The following is a 17,262-nucleotide window of genomic DNA, read 5'->3' on the forward strand; positions in this document are numbered from 1 at the left end:
TTCTTTTCTTTGCAGTGGGTTATTATACTGTGGTTTTCTTAATGTGCCAAAGGTGGCTTTATTGTGTATTAACCTTAATTTCCGTGAATAAGCAATATTTGAATATTGTTGCTGTGTATAAGGTACTGTATATTGCTATAATCATTTACTACCTAAAATCACAAGAGATAGAATTACATAATACGAGTACACTCAATACATCGTCGGTTTCCCTAACCCCAGTATACAAGTGGATGTGCATGCATATATGCCCACACGCACGGCTGCTGTCTGATTTGTGCTGGTCGATCATCAGGATTTACTTGGCTCATAGGCTTCCAGAGTAACTGCAGTTGCAGATCGGCCTGCTTCCATAGTGGTTGAGTTGTTCCTTCGATGTGGTTATTGCCATTGGGAAATCCCCCCCCCCTTTTTTTTTTTTTTAAGTTTATTTTGAGAGAGTGTGTGTAAGCAGAGGGCATGCTGAAAGAGAGGGAGAGAGCGAATCCCAGGCAGGCTCCAGGCCGTCCGTGAGGAGCCTGTTGCAGGGCTGGATCTCACAAACCATGGGATCATGACCTGAGCCTAAAGCAAGAGTCAGATGCTTAACTGACTTAGCCACCCATGCGCCCCAAGAAATTGTTATTTAATAAAAGCTGCACATTTGTTCTTTCCCAGGAGAAACTAAAAAGGTTGTACCTGCTGCAGGTGTCTTCTTATTGCTTGCGATACTTCGCGCAAATGGGCTACACGGGTACAATAATATAGAAGTGTGCCTCCTGATGGATGGCTCAGCTGGTTAAACAACTGCCTCTTGATTTCAGCTCAGGTTATGATCTTAGAGTTGTGAGAACAACCTGCATCAGGTTCCGTGCTGAATGTGTAGCCTGCTCTCTCTCTCCCCCTCTCTCTCTCTGTCCCTTCCCTGCTTACTCTGTCTCAGTCTCTCTTAAAAAAAAAAGAAAAGAAAAGAAAAAAAAGTGCCTTCTAGGATGGGAAAAACAAAGTTATATAACGGACAGGTGGCATAAAGTTAGGCCAAATGTTTTATTCTTTTTCTTAAAGAAGTTTAAGGGAAAAAGTCTGCCCATTGATGCAGCAAACTTTTAACTCAAAATACAATCACTTGAGATAATGTTACTTTCCTCAAAATTTCTCGACTATTAATCTTCATAGAAAGACATCAAGGAACCTGTCTTTATCAGTTCATCATTTAAGAGTTCTTCTCACCTCGATGCTGATGATACCGAATGATTTTTTTAGGTTTATTTTGAGAGCGAGAGAATCCCAAGCAGGCTCCCTGCTGTCAGTGCAGAGCTCAGGGCTCCGTCTCATGAACCATGAGATCATGACCAGAGCTGAAATCAAGAGTTGGACATTTAACTTTGAGTCATCCCAGCTGCCAACTGATTTTTTTTTTTACAGAATTTATTTCCGGTTCTGCCTTATGCCCTCATGTTAGATCCTCCTTTCATAAAGAATTTGCTGGGGCACCTGTGTGGCTCAGTCGGCTGGGCATCCGACTTCAGCTCAGGTCATGATCTCACAGTTTGTGAGTTTGAGACCTGCGTCTGGCTCTGTGTTGACAGCTAGGAGCCTGGAACCTTCTTTGGATTCTGTGTCTCCTTCTCTTTCTCTGTTCCTCCCCAACTCATGCTGTCTCCCTCTCAAAAACAAATAAAAATGTTAAAAAAAAAAAATTTTTTTTAAATTTGCTGCAGTTGCTACATAAAACCCTGCTAATATTATTTACCTACGGGGAAGAGATCTGGGTGGCTTGGTGACCGGGTAGGAAAGTGACTTTTATCACTGGATACTTTTTGTGTATCTTTTGAATTTTATACCATAGTGAAAATTTTCTAAAGGAAAACAATAAGTTCAGTAACTAGTAAGAGTTCCTGTTTGTTCCAGCAAACAGAGCCTTCTGCAGTTAAAGCCCAGTCTACTTTTGTCACCTATTATGCCCATTTTTCACACTCTCTCTGCAACTGGAAATTTCACATATCCTGAAACACTGTTTTTTTTTTTTTTTTTTACCTCTTCTGATTGAACACGCCCTCCTCACAGAACATAGACTTCTCTCTACTTGTAGCTCTCAGAGAAATTCCATTTTTCAGCATGTATTCTTTTTGGCAAGACTGCTTGATTAGCTCAACCAGCACTTATTTGTCCCTCTTCTGTTTTCTTGTGGCGTTGATTATATACCACCCCTGTAACAGTTGCCATTTAATTGATTTATTGTGAATGTGTGTAAATACCTTCTCTGCTAGATGCCAGAGGCCTCAAGGGCAGGAGGCATGTCCCTCGTCACACCTGTAACACTGCGGTGGGTTCACAGGTGCCACTGAGATTTTTAGATGAAGTGAAATGTGGTTGTGAGGCTTTTCTCTACTCTATTGACTTAAATTTAAGTCAGTAAATAGCTAATATCTTCAGAATCTTGAGTAAGAACTCTACTGTTACCATAAGAAAGTTGAATCTTCTAAAAGAAAGTTTAATCATAATCAGGGACCTTTCTAAAAATGTTTAAATTTTGCTGAATTCTGTCATTGAAAACTTTTGGCATGCAGAATAAATTTGAGAGGATATTTTCTGGTACAAGTTTTTAATTAGAAAAATTTTATTTTTCCTTTCTGAACTATTCTACATTAATGCAGTGCATGACAAATTTAACTACTTTTTTCTTCTAAGTGTCCAATTATTTTTGTGTTTGTTCCTATAGGTTACTAGTCAGTGCTTCTCAAGATGGAAAATTAATTATTTGGGATAGCTACACAACAAATAAGGTAGGATTTCTTAATCATTCTCTTAAGTAACCTTTTATTTAGTTTGGTGTCCAACGGTTTTTTCCTTTATTGCCTCAAACTTTAATTTCCTTCAAAGATAAATTTATTCTATCTATTTTAATCTAGTTTCTCTATTTGGGCTTAGTGTTTGTTTTTAGTATTAAGCCCTTTTATATTCCTAAGGACAACTGTAGGAGTATTGTTGAGTGTTTTACTTGAGTCTCATACTTCATATTTGAATATTAGAAAAGAGTGTACATGTTTTAAATATGTGGTTTTTTATTTTATTTTTAAAGTTTTATTTATGTCAGTAACTTCTTCACCCAATGTGGGGCTCAAATTCATGATCGCAAGATCAAAAGTTGTAGGCTCCTTTAAAAAAAAAAAAAGTTGCATGTTCTTTTGACTGAGCCAGCCAGGCACCCCTGTAAATGATTAAAAAAAAAATGTTTTTAATGTTTTTTTTTTTTTTTGAGACAAAGCATGGGAGAGGGGCAGAGAGATAGAGAGGGAAACACAGAATCTGAAGCAGGCTCCAGACTCAGAGCTGTCAGCACAGAGCCTGATGCAGGGCTGGAACTCACGGACCGTGAGACCGTGACCTTAGCCTAAGTCGGATGCTTAACTATCTAGGAGCTACCTAGATACCCTGATTTTCTTTCTTTCTTTATTTCTTTTTTTAATTCCCATTTCCTAATGTGGCAGTGACCCTGAGATTTTTGTTTCTAGTTGTGGGTATGCCAGAATGCTACTGTGACTTTTCTTTGGTCTGTCATAGGCATTGATTTTTGTTTCTGGAGTGCTCAGAGGATGCAATAGATTTGAGGCAGATTACAACTTCTTCCCATCTTTTGGCACATCCCAGGGGGTCTTGCTAATGATTCCTTCTTCATTGGAAGGAATCCTTGATGGAAAAGTGTTGAGTGGTAGGGGAAAAGCGTCAGGAAAACTTATATCAAATGCCTGTTAGATTTTGTATATTCTTATATCACTATTTTTACTAAAGATTTTAAAAAGTATGGTTTTGTGAAATAAACAGCTTCAGTCTGGTTGAGATTTTAAAGCTAGCTAAGACAGATTTGCAACAGATTTTCTATATTAATTGACCCATCCAGCACATCTTTCAACTATATTTTCCTAGAACAAAAATAGTTTTAAAGATATTTTAAAAAAATTTTTTTAATGTTTATTTTTGAGAGAGAGAGAAGAGCGCAAGCTAGGAAGGGAAAGAGAGGGAGACCCAGAATCCAAAGCAGGCTCTAGGCTATGAGCTGTCAGCACAGAGCCCAAGGCAGGGCTTGAACAACCATGAGATCATAACCTGAGCCAAAGTCAGATGCTTAGCCAACTGAGCCACCAAGGCATCCCAAAGACATTTTAGATTTAAGTAAGAACATCACAGTAATTGTACAGTATGTTGATTCTCTGGAATATTTAGCCTTGCTATTCCCATATACATTAAATTTTGCCACCTACTTGCAAATAATTGGTACCAGAATGGTGTGGGCAGATCAGTGCAAACTATTACCATTTTTTAAATTTGAGCACAGAGTATATGTCCTATTATTAGAAGGATGCAGTGGGGCGCCTGGGTGGCTCAGTCGGTTAGCGACTGGCTTTGGCTCAGGTCATGATCTCGCGGTTCGTGGGTTTGAGCCCCACATCGGGCACTGTGCTGACAGCTCAGAGCCTGGAGCCCTGCTTCAGATTCTGTGTGTCTCTCTCTCTCTGACCCTCCCCTGCTTGCGCTGTCTCTGTCTCTCAAAAATAAATAAAAAACCTAAAAAAAAATTTTTTTTTTTTTTAGGAGGACACAGTGCCATGTTTTCATGGAAGAACCATTTTAATTGCCTATTAGACTTGTGTTGGTCAGTGCCATAGTGGAGGAAATTTCTCTTTTGAGTGCTATTGCCAAAAATAAGAATTTTATTAAATTCTTTAACATTTTACACTTAATATTTTGAATGGGTAGATTGGTATTGAAACATCCTGTGTCCTTGCTTCTCTTAAAATAATAATGTTTAATGTTTATTTATATACTTAGAGCCAAATTGCAAGAGCATGCATGTGATTAGGGGAGGGTCAGAGAGAGAATCCCAGGCAGGCTCCATGCTGTCCGCACAGATCCTAACACAGGGCTCTATCTCATGAACTGTGAGATCATGACCTGAGCTGAGATAAAGAGTTGGACCCTTAACAACTGAGCCACCCAGGTGCCATAAGAGAATTTCTGACGGGAACACGTAAATCTGAATGAATTGATGTTAATACAGGAAAAAAAAAGGTATTTTAGTATGTATTAGTATTTTTCATTCACTTACTCAAGCCATTGCATTTTTAATTCAGCTTATTTTTATTTTAGAGCAAGCATGAGTGGGAGAGGTGCAAAGGGGAAAGTGAGAGGATTCCAGGCAGGCTCCGTGCTTAGCAAACGGAGGGCTTGATCCCATGACCTGAACTGAAATCAAGAGCCAGATGCTTAACTGATTGAGCCCCCCAGGTGCCTCTCTGCTTATTTTAAGATGCACTTAATTTTGAGTAATATTTCCTTCGCTGTAAATAGGTTTGAAAAATGGACTTTTTTTGTAATCTTGGTAACAGTTTCTGTGTGTTATGTTTGTTGTGTAACAGATGCACGCCATTCCCCTGCGGTCCTCCTGGGTGATGACCTGTGCCTATGCCCCCTCTGGTAACTACGTTGCATGCGGAGGACTGGACAACATCTGCTCTATATATAACTTAAAAACCAGAGAAGGAAACGTGAGAGTGAGCCGAGAGTTACCAGGTCACACAGGTGAGCGTCACTAAATAGCGTCCTTTCCTTCCAAAGTGAGGACTCCTAAGAACGCACTGATCAAGGGGAATGAAGGACAGGTTGTACTCAGCTGGTGACAGTGGAGTGTCAATCAAGTAGTAGAAATTACTATGAATCAGGAAAATACAAACTTTATACTTATACAAATGATGACCATAACATTATTTTTCTTTCAAAAAATAGTGCTATTTTGTAAAAATGACAGGTTGATTACAAAATAATCAAAGTAAAAAGAAAGCAAAATAATTTTCTCTACAACCGTCTAACAATGATGGAATTTTGGCATCTGTGCTTAGTTACGTAACTGAACATATGTATTAGATACACAGTAAAAAACTCTCCATGAATGTGATAATGCCTTGCTTTATTTGCCAGTATATATACCATATATAGACACCGTAGTGTGTACATCTAGGATTTGGTTAGCAGTGTTAATAAGGAATTTATTTCCACTTATCAGGTTTCTGCCTCTCTGAATTCTTGACCATATGTTTTACAAGAATCTTTAATGTCATTTTTCTGCCATTTCCATATTTTGAAAAACTGGTGAATTCTGAGCATTCAAATGACTCCACCCCCCCTTTTTTTTTTTCCATGAAGCCTTCCGTAAGGTGGTTCTAGTTTCTCAAGTATTACTGAAGGATTTCCCAATGTACTGAACCCAGTCTATCATAGATGATAGATATTTGTGCAAAGGGATCTCTCAGGCAATTCTAGTAGACAGAAGGGACTCTTGCCTTAATTGTAATTCTCAGAGTGTCCAATAAGACACCATTAACCTAGTAGATATCAGAGCTTTTGATACAGTTCAGCTGCAGACAGCATAGAAGTTGAATTAAAAGTAGAACTACAGATTAGCTGACAAACATTTGTTGCCTGTGTATTGACTTTAAAAAGTCAGTAGTAGTACTATTCCATGTGGTGACCGAGTTAACGGACCGCGGCTAACCTACAATGTGTTGCTCTCATGCTTGCAGGCTACTTGTCCTGCTGTCGATTTTTAGATGACAGTCAAATTGTCACAAGTTCAGGAGATACAACTTGGTAAGTGTGGCCCACAAGAACACTGGGAGGTTGAGGGTGGTAGTAGGAACTAACATAAGGACAAGATATATTAGTCATTATTTTAATTTATTTTTGATTATAGTGCTTTATGGGACATCGAAACTGCCCAGCAGACCACCACATTCACTGGGCATTCTGGAGATGTGATGAGCCTTTCTCTGAGTCCTGACATGAGGACTTTTGTTTCTGGTGCTTGTGATGCCTCTTCAAAATTATGGGATATTCGAGATGGAATGTGTAGACAGTCTTTCACTGGACATGTGTCAGATATTAATGCTGTCAGTGTAAGTAAATAGCATTTCTAAGGAAAACTTATTGTGCATTTAAACTGTTGAAATCTACAGCATGATTTTAACAACAAAAACTCCAAACAGGTAATCACAAGTATTAAGTTCAAATAAGTACTCAGTGTGTATGAGACTGAACTAGTCATATGTAGTCATAATTGTTCTATATACAACTGATGCCAAACTGTTTAGATGTGACTAGGATTTCCAAAAGTACTATGATTGCAAATTATTTTTTTTTTAATTTTTTTATGTTTTTTAATTTATTTTTGATACAGAGAGAGACAGAGCATGAGAGGGGGAGGGGCAGAGAGAGAAGGAGACACAGAACTGGAAGCAGGCTCCAGGCTCTGAGCTAGCTGTCAGTCCAGAGCCTGATGCGGGGCTTGAACCCACGAACGTGAGATCTGACCTGAGCTGAAGTCGGAGGCTTAACCGACTGAGCCACCCAGGCGCCCCTGCAAATTATTTTTTAAAAATTTTATGTTTAATTTTTTAAGAGAGAGCGAGCAAGACAGGGTGGGGCAGAGGAGAGGGAAACAGAATCTGAAGCAAGCTCTACACTATCAGCGCAAAGCCCGACTTGGGGCTCGAACTCCTGAACTGTGAGATTGTGACCTGAGCTGAAGTTGGATGTTTAAGTGACTGAGCCACCCAGGTGCCCCTCAGGAGTAGAACTTAGTGATTTGTTACTTACGTACAGTACCCAGTGCTCACATAACAAGCGCCCTCCTTAATGCCCCCGCCCAGGTAGCGCATCCCCACCCACCTCCCTTCCGGCAGCCCTCGGTTTGTTCTCTGTAGCTAAGATCTCTTATGGTTTGCCTCCCTCTCTGCTTTTTATGTTATTTTATTTTTCCTTTTCTTCCCTTCTGTTCATCTATTTTGTTTTTCTTTTCACGTTTAGTCTTGAGAGAGACTGTGTGAGCAGGGAGGGGCAGAAAGAGTGGGAGACATAGAATCTGAAGCAGATTCCAGGCTCTGAGCCGTCAGGACAGAGCCCAGTGTAGGGCTTGAACTCGTGAACCACAAAATCATGACCTAAGCTCAAGTCAAATGCTTAACTGACTGAGCCACCCAGGTGCCCCCATTTATTTTGTTTTTTAAATTTGACATACGAGTGAAATCCTGTGGTACTTGTCTTTCTCTGACTTGTTTTGCTTAGCATAATATATTCTAGCTCCATCTACATGATTGCAAATGGCAAGATTTTATTCATTTTTTTTTTTTAAGGTTTATATCTGTATTTAGAGAGAGAGAGCACATGTGCACAACTGGGGAAGGGGTAGAGAGAGGAGAAGGGAGAGAGAGCAGAGCCCGAACTGGGACTCTATTCCACGAACTGTGAGATCATGATCTGAGCCAAAATCAAGGGTTGGACGCTTAACAGACTGAGCTACCCAGGCGTCCCAAGATTTCATTCTTTTTGATGGCTGAGTAATAGTATTTCATCGTTTATCTACCACTTCTTTATCCATTCATCTGTTGTTGGACATTTGGCTCGTCCCATAATATGGCTGTTATTGACAGCGCTGCTATGAACATCAGGGTGCAGGTGCCCCTCTGAATCCGCACTCCTGTGTCCTTTGGCTAAACACCTAGTAGTACAATTGCAGGGTCGTAGGGTAGTTTTATTTTTAAGTTTTTGAGGTACCTCCATCCTGTTCTCCAGAGTGGCTGCACCAGTTTGCATTCCCACCAGTGGAAGAGAATTTCCCTTCCTCAGCCTCCTCCTATGGCAGTCTGTCGCCTGCTCTTACGTCACTTTACATCTAGATAAGAACCTCTTACCTGGATGTTCATTCCCGTCTCCCCCTCCCAGCCTTTGTGCAGTTGTCGTAATTTCACTTTTATTTGTTTTAAACTCCACAGTACATTGATACTGCTTTTGCTTTCAAGAGCTGATGCTCTTTTAGGGAGGGATTTAAAAAATAAAGTCTTTATGTGTACTTACATAGTGACCATTTTCTGTGCTCATTCTTTTGTTTATAGATTCAGATTATTTTCTTCTTGAAGTACCTCCTTTAAGGTTTCTTATAGTGCAAATCTGTTAAAGTCCTTCAGCTTTTGTATGCCTGAAATATTTTTGGGACGCCTGGCTGCCTCAGTCAGAAGACCGAGCGTGACTTGTGAACCCAGGGTTGTGAGTTCGAGCCCCATGCTGGGTGTACAGATTACTTAATTTTTTAAAATTTTGCCTTCATTTTTGAAAGATATCTTCACTCTCTTTTCTTTTGATGCCGTAAATGTTATTCCACTGTTTTCCAGTTTGTGTTGATACTGATCTGAAATGTGCTATCCTGCTTCTATTTGGTCTCTACACAGTGTGTCTTTTGTTTTCCTCTGGCTGCTTTTAATATTTTCTCTTCTATTGTTAAGCAACTTTATTATGATATGTCTTGTGTAATTTTTTTCACATTTCTTGTAATTTTCATCAAAATTGGAAAATTATCAGCCATTATTATTCAAATATATATTTTTTGTCTCCTCTCCTTTGGGGGCTCCAAACACATCTATCTTAAGACAGTTGACGTGCTCCCACAGGTCACTGACGCTGTGCTACTTTTACTTTCGAGTCTTCTGTCTCGCTGTTTTCCACTCTGGATAGTTTCTGTTGCCAGGACTTCCAGCTCGCTACTCCTCTGTAGTGTCTAATCTGCCAGGAAGCCCATACGGTATACTTTTAATCTCAGACACTGCTTTCATCCTTCTCTCTCAATTCTATCACCCATGACTATTTGGGGGCTGGTGTCAGCTGAATGATTTTTCTAATTATGGGTCATATTTTATTTTTTGCATGTCTGATTTTTTTAAATTTAATTTTCATTTTATAATGTTTTGTTTATTTTTGAGAGAGAGAGAGAGAGAGACAGAGTGTTGAGTGGGGGAGGGCATGTCTGATTTTCATTAGATGCCAGCCAGACATGGTAAACTTTGCTTTACTGGGTGCTGGATAGATTCTTTTTTTTTTTTTTTTTTTTACTTTCTAGCTTCTTTCTCTCTCCTTAACCCATCCCTTAACCCTTCCACTTAAGCCTTACCCCACCTCCTAGATTCTTATTTATATAAATATTTTTTTGTTCTAGGGCACAGTTATTTGGAAATAGCTTGATCCTTTCAGGTCTTACATTTCAGTTTTGTTAGGTGCGACCGGAGCAGCCTTCTGTGTATGCTGAAGTTTGCCCCACCAGTGAGGGAGAACCTTCTCTCTCTGCTCAGTGAACTAATGAGGTTTTCCCTCTTGCTAGAGGGGGACAGACATCATTCCTGGCCTGCGTGAGCATCCGTTTCCTGTTACGTTCCTGGGTGTCTCTGCTACTTGAATAGTTTCCTTACACATCTGTGATCACTGTTCAGCTGAGTACTTGAGGGGCCCCTCATCATCTCCTGACTTTTCTGTCCACCACGTGTTGTCCTCTCTGGTGCCCTGGCCTGTGAACTCCCTGGGCTCCTAGCTCTGTCTCCTCAACCCTGGGGTATCAGTGGACTTCATCCGGGTTCGCCTTCCCGGCACCATGCCCTGTAAACTTCCTCCAGGCAGGAATGGGGGGCAGTTATGGGGCTTACCTCATTTGTGTCTTGTCTCTGAGGGACCACTCTCCTTTGTTGACTCGTATCCAGTGTCTTTAACACCATGTTTCATATATCCTGTCCGTTTTATTTGCTTTTTTCAGCATTGGGGTAAATGTGATCACCATTATTCCATTTTGGCTGAAAGCAGAAGTAGAGCCAAGAAATAATTTTTTAAGGGACGCCTGGGTGGCTCAGTTGGTTGAGGGTCCGGCTTTGGCTCAGGTCATGATCTCACGGTTCGTGGGTTCGAGCCCCGCACGGGGCTCGGTGCTGACAGCTAGCTCAGAGCCTGGAGCCTGTCTTTGGATTCTGTGTCTCCTTCTTTCTCTGATCCTCCCCTGCTCATGCTGTGTGTGTGTCTCTCTCTCAAAAATAAATTAAAAAATAGTTAAAAAAAATAATTTTTTAAGCATAAAGTGAGCTGAAGAAAGAAAACAATTTTGAGGGGCTTGCCCAGTGTTTAAAAGTAATTTTAAAAGACCAACATAGACCTGTCCTCTTGAATTTAAAATATCAAAACATAAAGACAAAAAAATCCTAGAAATATTCAAAATGAAAAAGATTACCTAGATGCAAAAAAAAAAAAAAAAAAAAAAAAAATCAGGCTAGTCTCACACTTTTCCCTAATAGTGCTGGAAGGCTTCTGAAACAGATCCGCTGAATGTTGAGGGAGAAATATTGTGACCTAAGAATTTTAAGTATCAGAGGTCATATTTTATGATGAGAAAAACTCCAGTAAATATGACATAAGAGATGAAGACCAAATATGATAACAAGGCAATAATGTGTATGGTTGCCACCATTAAAATATCCAGAGTCAGACTGTGTGTTGTTTACAAGAGCTACGTCTAAAACAGAATGGCCCGGGATGGCGAACAGTGAAAATGAAAAGTGGGCACACCTTCAACTAAAAGAAATCTGTAGTGATCTTACTATATTTCTATTAGACAAAATAAAATTAAAACAGACATTTAACAAGTTTTGTATTAGGAAGAGATGTATGTAGTGAAGCATAACACTGAAATGCCCATAAAGCAAAAACCATTAGAAACGCAGGGAGAAATGAACACAAAACACCATGGACTAGGAGAGTTTCATATACAGCTTTGAGGTATTGATATCCTACGTAGTCAAGAAAAAGATGAAGGATTAAATAATACAGTTTAAAAATGTTGACTGAATAACTGCACTCTGCACCATATGGATGTTCTTAAACGTAAAAACCATTCCTATAGTAGGCCACAAAAGAAATAATATGAGGTGAATAACTCAGGACTTCGGAAAACGGGAAAAGAACAGTTCACACCAGGAGGGTGAGAGGCAGAAGCCGGTAAAGAGAAAAGCAGAAATACGGATTGAAGTGAGAGTCCCTGCCCGAGGCAGCAGGTGCTCTGTGGTCTCCCCTCGGCCTCTCACCTGGGCGCCCCCCCCCCCCCCCCGGGCGTCCGCGGACTTCTGAAGGACCCTTTCTCCTGCAGTTCAGTGCGGACTCGCTCTGTGGCAGAGCAGGGAGCTGTCTGTACGCAGTCTGTGCTTTACCCCCTCAGTCCGACTGTGTTCGCTCACACTGTTGTGTTTGCTACAGCGCACTACTCCAGGCCCCGGTGGAATTTTATTTTATACACAGCATATTACTTTTCTAAAATCTGAAAAACAATCATCCCAAGAGGTTTATATCAGCCTGGTAGGATCTGTGTGCCTGTGATCACCCATTACCCACGCCGCCCGCCGCCTCCTGCGGTGTGCCCAGTCCTCGCTCTGCCTCGGTCACGCTGGCCTCCTTCTCCCCAGCCCCACATTCCCACCACGGGGTTGTCACCCTCACGGCCGCCCCCCCCATCTTCCCAGCAGAAGCTCGTTGTTCACTCCCTGTGGGGCAGGGGGCGGCGTGTTCAGTACCTTCTTCTCAGTAAAGCCTTCCCTGGACACCCTAAGCTTTCGCCCACTTTTCCTGCTTGATTATTTTTTTTCTCCTTAGTACTTATCTAACATGCTTACTTTTTAACTTTTAGTGTTTATAGTCTGCTTCATGGAGACAGATTTTTGTCAGTTTTGTTGACTTCTTTATATCACCAGACTGGCACTCAGAACAGTGCATGACCCAGTAGGTGCTCAGTGAATACTTGAATGAACAAATATTTAGAAAATTTTTAAATAGAAAACTACTAGAAATTTTTAAAATTCAATAATCTAAGACTTTGCTCCCTAAATCTCTAGTAAACTTAAGAGGAAAAGGATAAAAACTGCAAATATACAATATTAAGATATTACAGTAAAGGTTATAATACAGATAAAAGATTTTTTTTAACTTTTAATTTTTTTTTTTTAAAGACTTTAAAAATCTTAAAGGCACCTGGGTGGCTCAGTCAGTTAAGCTAAGCATCTGACTTCAGCCCATATCATGATCTCACGGTTTGTGTTGGAGCCTCACGTTGGGCTCTGTGCTGACAGCTCAGAACCTGGAGCCTGTTTCGGATTCTGTGTCTTCATTCTCTCTCTGCCCCTCCCCGACTTGTGCTCTATCTCTGTCTCTCAAAAATAAATTTAAAATTTTGTTTTAATTTTAAGAAAAAATATACTGTACAACTTATGGTAATTCTAAATCATGGTTTTCCAAAAACTGTCTCAGTAAGTAAAAACTTGAATAATTTGATAATTTTCTTTAACAAAAAATAGCTTTAAAAAAATTGACAGGGACACCTGGGTGGCTTAGTCAGTTGAGCATCCAGCTTCGGCTCAGGTCATGATCTCACAGTTCGTGGGTTCAAGCCCCGCGTCAGGCTCTGTGCTGACAGCTCAGAGCCTGGAACCTGCTTCAGATTCTGTATCTCCCTCTCTCTCTGACCCTCCCCTGCTCACACTGTCTCTGTCTCAAAGATAAATAAAAAAACATAAAAACAAAAACCTTACAGACCCATGTAGGTTTTTGGCAAATAATTTATACTTCATTTGAAGGAACAGAAAATTTTAGTGCTATTAAATCTGTTCTGGAACACAAAAAAAGACTGAAAGTTTTCCAGTTTATTGTGTCAGACAGACTAGCATCACCTTTACACCAAAACATAAGCCTGGGTACCCCTTAAAACTAGAAAAAAGCATCTTAGGAAAAATTATAGCAAATCAAATCCAACAATGTGTTAAAGTAAAAAAAAAAAAAATTCTCAAGTAAAAATTAGTTATAGGAATTTAAGAATGATTTAATATTAGGAAATTAAAAAAATTCCCACATCAGGTTGTCAGTATTCTGGATACTGAAAGTTATCTGATAAAAAGCAAACACCCATCCTTTTTTTTTTTTTAAGGTTTATTTGTCTATTTATTTTGAGAGAGAGTAGGGGAAGGGCAGAGAGAGAGAGGGAGGGAGAACCCCAGGCAGGTTCTGTACCATCAGCACAGAGCCCAATGCAGGCCTTGATCTCAGGAACTGTGAGCCAAGGCCAAAGTCTGACGCTTAACCCACTAAGCCACCCAGGTGCCCCAAACACCCATTCTTAAAAAACAAAAAATTCAGTACTAGAAAGCTCTTCTCTGTCATTTAAAAACAACCCTCCCCCAAAACCCAACTTAAATGAACTGCCAACATCACACACACTTTTCTTTGATTAAATACACAACTAGTTCTAAAAGCGATTATCTTACCTAAGGGCTAATTTCCTGTTAAAACTAGTTTGTCGGGCTGGTAAAGTGAGCATATATCATCCAAACTAGAAAATGTGAAATTTTCAGTGTGGAAAAAGTGTGGTTACTAATTTTGTCAGGGAGAAAGGCATAAATAGAGACTATCCTGTGCAAAACAGGATGTCTGCTCCTACTCTCTTGATGTTCACACAATGTTGGCATGCTGTGCCCCCATGTACGGAGCCAAAGGGCCATCTTGATTGGGTGTTTTGCACTAGGCATCCTGTACTGCATGCACTATAGCTTCTGTTTTGGTCCATGGTAGAGGACAGGTTGAATCCATATATGCTGATAAACGTATGCAAATAGCATTGCTGGACTTCCTGCAAAGGAACAACAGAGTATCTTGCTGGCTGGTAGAATGGAAGGAAGTGGTCAAAACCATTAGCTCCTAGCAGTAAGGGTTGGTAAAGCATTTCACATTACGAGTACAAGTCCTTGGCATTTCTGAGAGCCTGTTAACCTCTTATCACTCCCTTTCTCCACCATCGTCTGGGAGTGTTAGGGTTGCTTTTAAATTCCCTATTCGTAGGGCACCGGGCTGGCTCAGTTTGAGCATGTGATTCTTGATCTTGGGGTTGTGAGTTTGAGCCCCATGTTGGGTGTAGAGATTACTTAAAATCTTAAAAAATAATAATAAAGTAAGGGCCACCTGGGTGGTTCAGTAGGTTAAGCATCAGACTCTTGATTTCACCTTAGGTCATGATCTCATAGTTTGTGAGCTAGAGCCTGGTGTTGGGCTCCTTGCTGACAGCAGGGAGTCTGCTTGTGGTTCCCTGTCCCCCTCCCCCTCCCCCTCCCTCTCTCTCTCCCTCTCCCCCTCTCCCTCCCTCCTCTGCTCACTCTCTCTCAAAAATAAACATTAAAAAATAAAAAAATAAGTGAAAATAAAATAAAATTCCCTATTACTTGAATGAGAAGACTACATATTGTAAACCAATCATTTCTCTCAAACTAATTTTTTTAATAGTTTATTGTCAAATTGGTTTCCATACAACACCCAGTGCTCTTCCCCACAAGTGCCCTCCTCCATCACCACCACCTCTTTTCCACCTCCCCCTTCAACCCTCAGTTTGTTTTCAGTATTCAATAGTCCCTCAAGTTTTGCGTCCCTCTCTCTCCCCCAACTCTCTTCCCCTCTTCCCCTCCCCCTGGTCCTCCATTAGGTTTCTCCTGTTCTCCTGTTAGACCTATGAGTGCAAATATATGGTTTTTGTCCTTCTCTGCCTGACTTATTTTGCTTAGCATGACGCCTCAGACTAATTTTTAGGCTTAATACAAATTTCAGTTTAAACCCAAGTGGAATTTTTTGTTTTTTGAGATGAGTCAGGAATATGAAAAAAAAATTTGATCAAATGCTAAATTCAAGTGGGGGAAAAAAGAAAATAGACTGATTTAAATCAGAGTAATGAGTATTTTGCCATACCAGATACAAAAATTTACTATCAAGTTACAATTTAAATAAACGTGTGGTACAAGAAAGACTGAACTAACATTTTTGTATATACAAGAGTTTAGTGAATTAAAGATGTAACAACAAAATCAGTAAAATGATATTTAATCAACAACTGGAACAATTGCTTGACTATTAAGAAAATTAAGTTAGATCCTTATACTGAATGCTGTATATCAAATTCTAGACGGATAAAAATTAAGAGATGAAAAAGGAAATTATTTTTAAAAATCAGAAAAGATATAATTGAATATTAGGTAATAATCCTGAAAAAGGACTTTATTCATAAAAACAATGGAAGAATTCTCAAGTGGAAAGATAAACTTGACTATATAAAAATGAAATATTGCAAAACCCAAATTTATATTCATCTTTTTCCTACAAATCAGCAAGCACTAACAGCATAGTAAAAATAAGCAAAGGTCATGAAAAATCAGTTCATGAAACTAATACAGCTGTCCAGCAGGTATATGAAAAAAGTCTTTGTAAAATAAAAAAAAAAAAAATCCATTTGAGTAGTGCCAGGTTCTGAGAAAAAGGGATTTACAAACTAATAATGAATAGCTTACTGTTAGCTTCACTTTCTACCCAGCCGGGATGGTTTATGTTCTCTGCTGTAAAATGTTTCCTGTTTATTTCTCACAATGGGATTTTGGAATGTCTAAGAGCATACATATATAAATTCTATAAATAGCAACGTTCATATCCGTCTTTTAAAAAGCCACATGGAGGAACAGAGCCAGCATTTACTGAATGCTTGCTCTGTGCTACACCGTGCACCTTCTAGGTTTGTCCATTCAATCCTGACCAACACTCTGAAACCAAGGCCCAAGTGTTTTAAGAATGTTTAGGGCCCAACATTTTTCACCTGGTAAGAAGCCAAGTTGGAATTTGAAGCTAGGTCTCTTTTACCCAGTCTGTCATCTCACTGCCGCGCTTGGTTTTAGTGTACTTCTACGGAGTAAATGTTTGTTCCTTCTCTTCCTAGTTTTTCCCAAATGGATACGCCTTTGCCACCGGCTCTGATGATGCCACTTGCCGGCTCTTTGACCTCCGTGCGGACCAAGAATTACTGCTCTATTCTCACGACAACATTATCTGTGGAATCACCTCTGTAGCTTTCTCGAAAAGTGGGCGCCTCCTGTTAGCTGGTTATGACGACTTCAATTGTAACGTATGGGACACGCTAAAAGGAGACCGTGCAGGTTGGTAAAGCAGCCCACAGGTTCTGATTTTTGTCAGGGAACCAGAAGAGGTTCCCATCCGTTGTCGAGGCCTGGACACCTTAGAGCCGTGGGGAATGACAGCCTGGCCGATCTCGTTCATGGTCCTTATTGTCCTGTGTGAGCGTGCTTCCGGCCCATAAACCATAGTCACATTCCTGTTTTCCAAAGGGTAACAGCTGGTTCTATAGTGGCTTCTTGTTTGGGGAGTTTTGCTCTAAAGATAGTGAGTATACTTCAGCGTGGGCTTTTCCAAATTGCAATTTCTTCTGACCTGACACTCTAACTGCTCTGAATCGTCTTCCTTCTGAGCAGATCCTGTCTGGGACAAGACCTAGATCTGCACTCTTTTCCCTTAGCCCGGTGCTCTGAGTTCTCCCCTGTACTTCTAGAATATCCGGCT

General features: G+C 40.2%; 1 protein-coding gene across 1 annotated transcript in view; it reads left to right on the plus strand.

The window, feature by feature from the left end:
- Nucleotides 1-17,262, plus strand: part of GNB4 (G protein subunit beta 4) — a 35,957-nt gene that overhangs the window by 13,229 nt on the left and 5,466 nt on the right. Inside the window, exons 4-8 of the mRNA XM_029939839.1 lie at nucleotides 2,702-2,765; nucleotides 5,397-5,559; nucleotides 6,558-6,624; nucleotides 6,728-6,929; nucleotides 16,625-16,841. Of these exons, the coding sequence (XP_029795699.1) occupies nucleotides 2,702-2,765; nucleotides 5,397-5,559; nucleotides 6,558-6,624; nucleotides 6,728-6,929; nucleotides 16,625-16,841 (713 nt within the window). The remainder of the gene's footprint in view (nucleotides 1-2,701; nucleotides 2,766-5,396; nucleotides 5,560-6,557; nucleotides 6,625-6,727; nucleotides 6,930-16,624; nucleotides 16,842-17,262) is intronic.

The sequence above is a fragment of the Suricata suricatta genome, chromosome 5 (assembly GCF_006229205.1).
Source record: "Suricata suricatta isolate VVHF042 chromosome 5, meerkat_22Aug2017_6uvM2_HiC, whole genome shotgun sequence".
NCBI classification, from domain to species: domain Eukaryota; kingdom Metazoa; phylum Chordata; class Mammalia; order Carnivora; family Herpestidae; genus Suricata; species Suricata suricatta.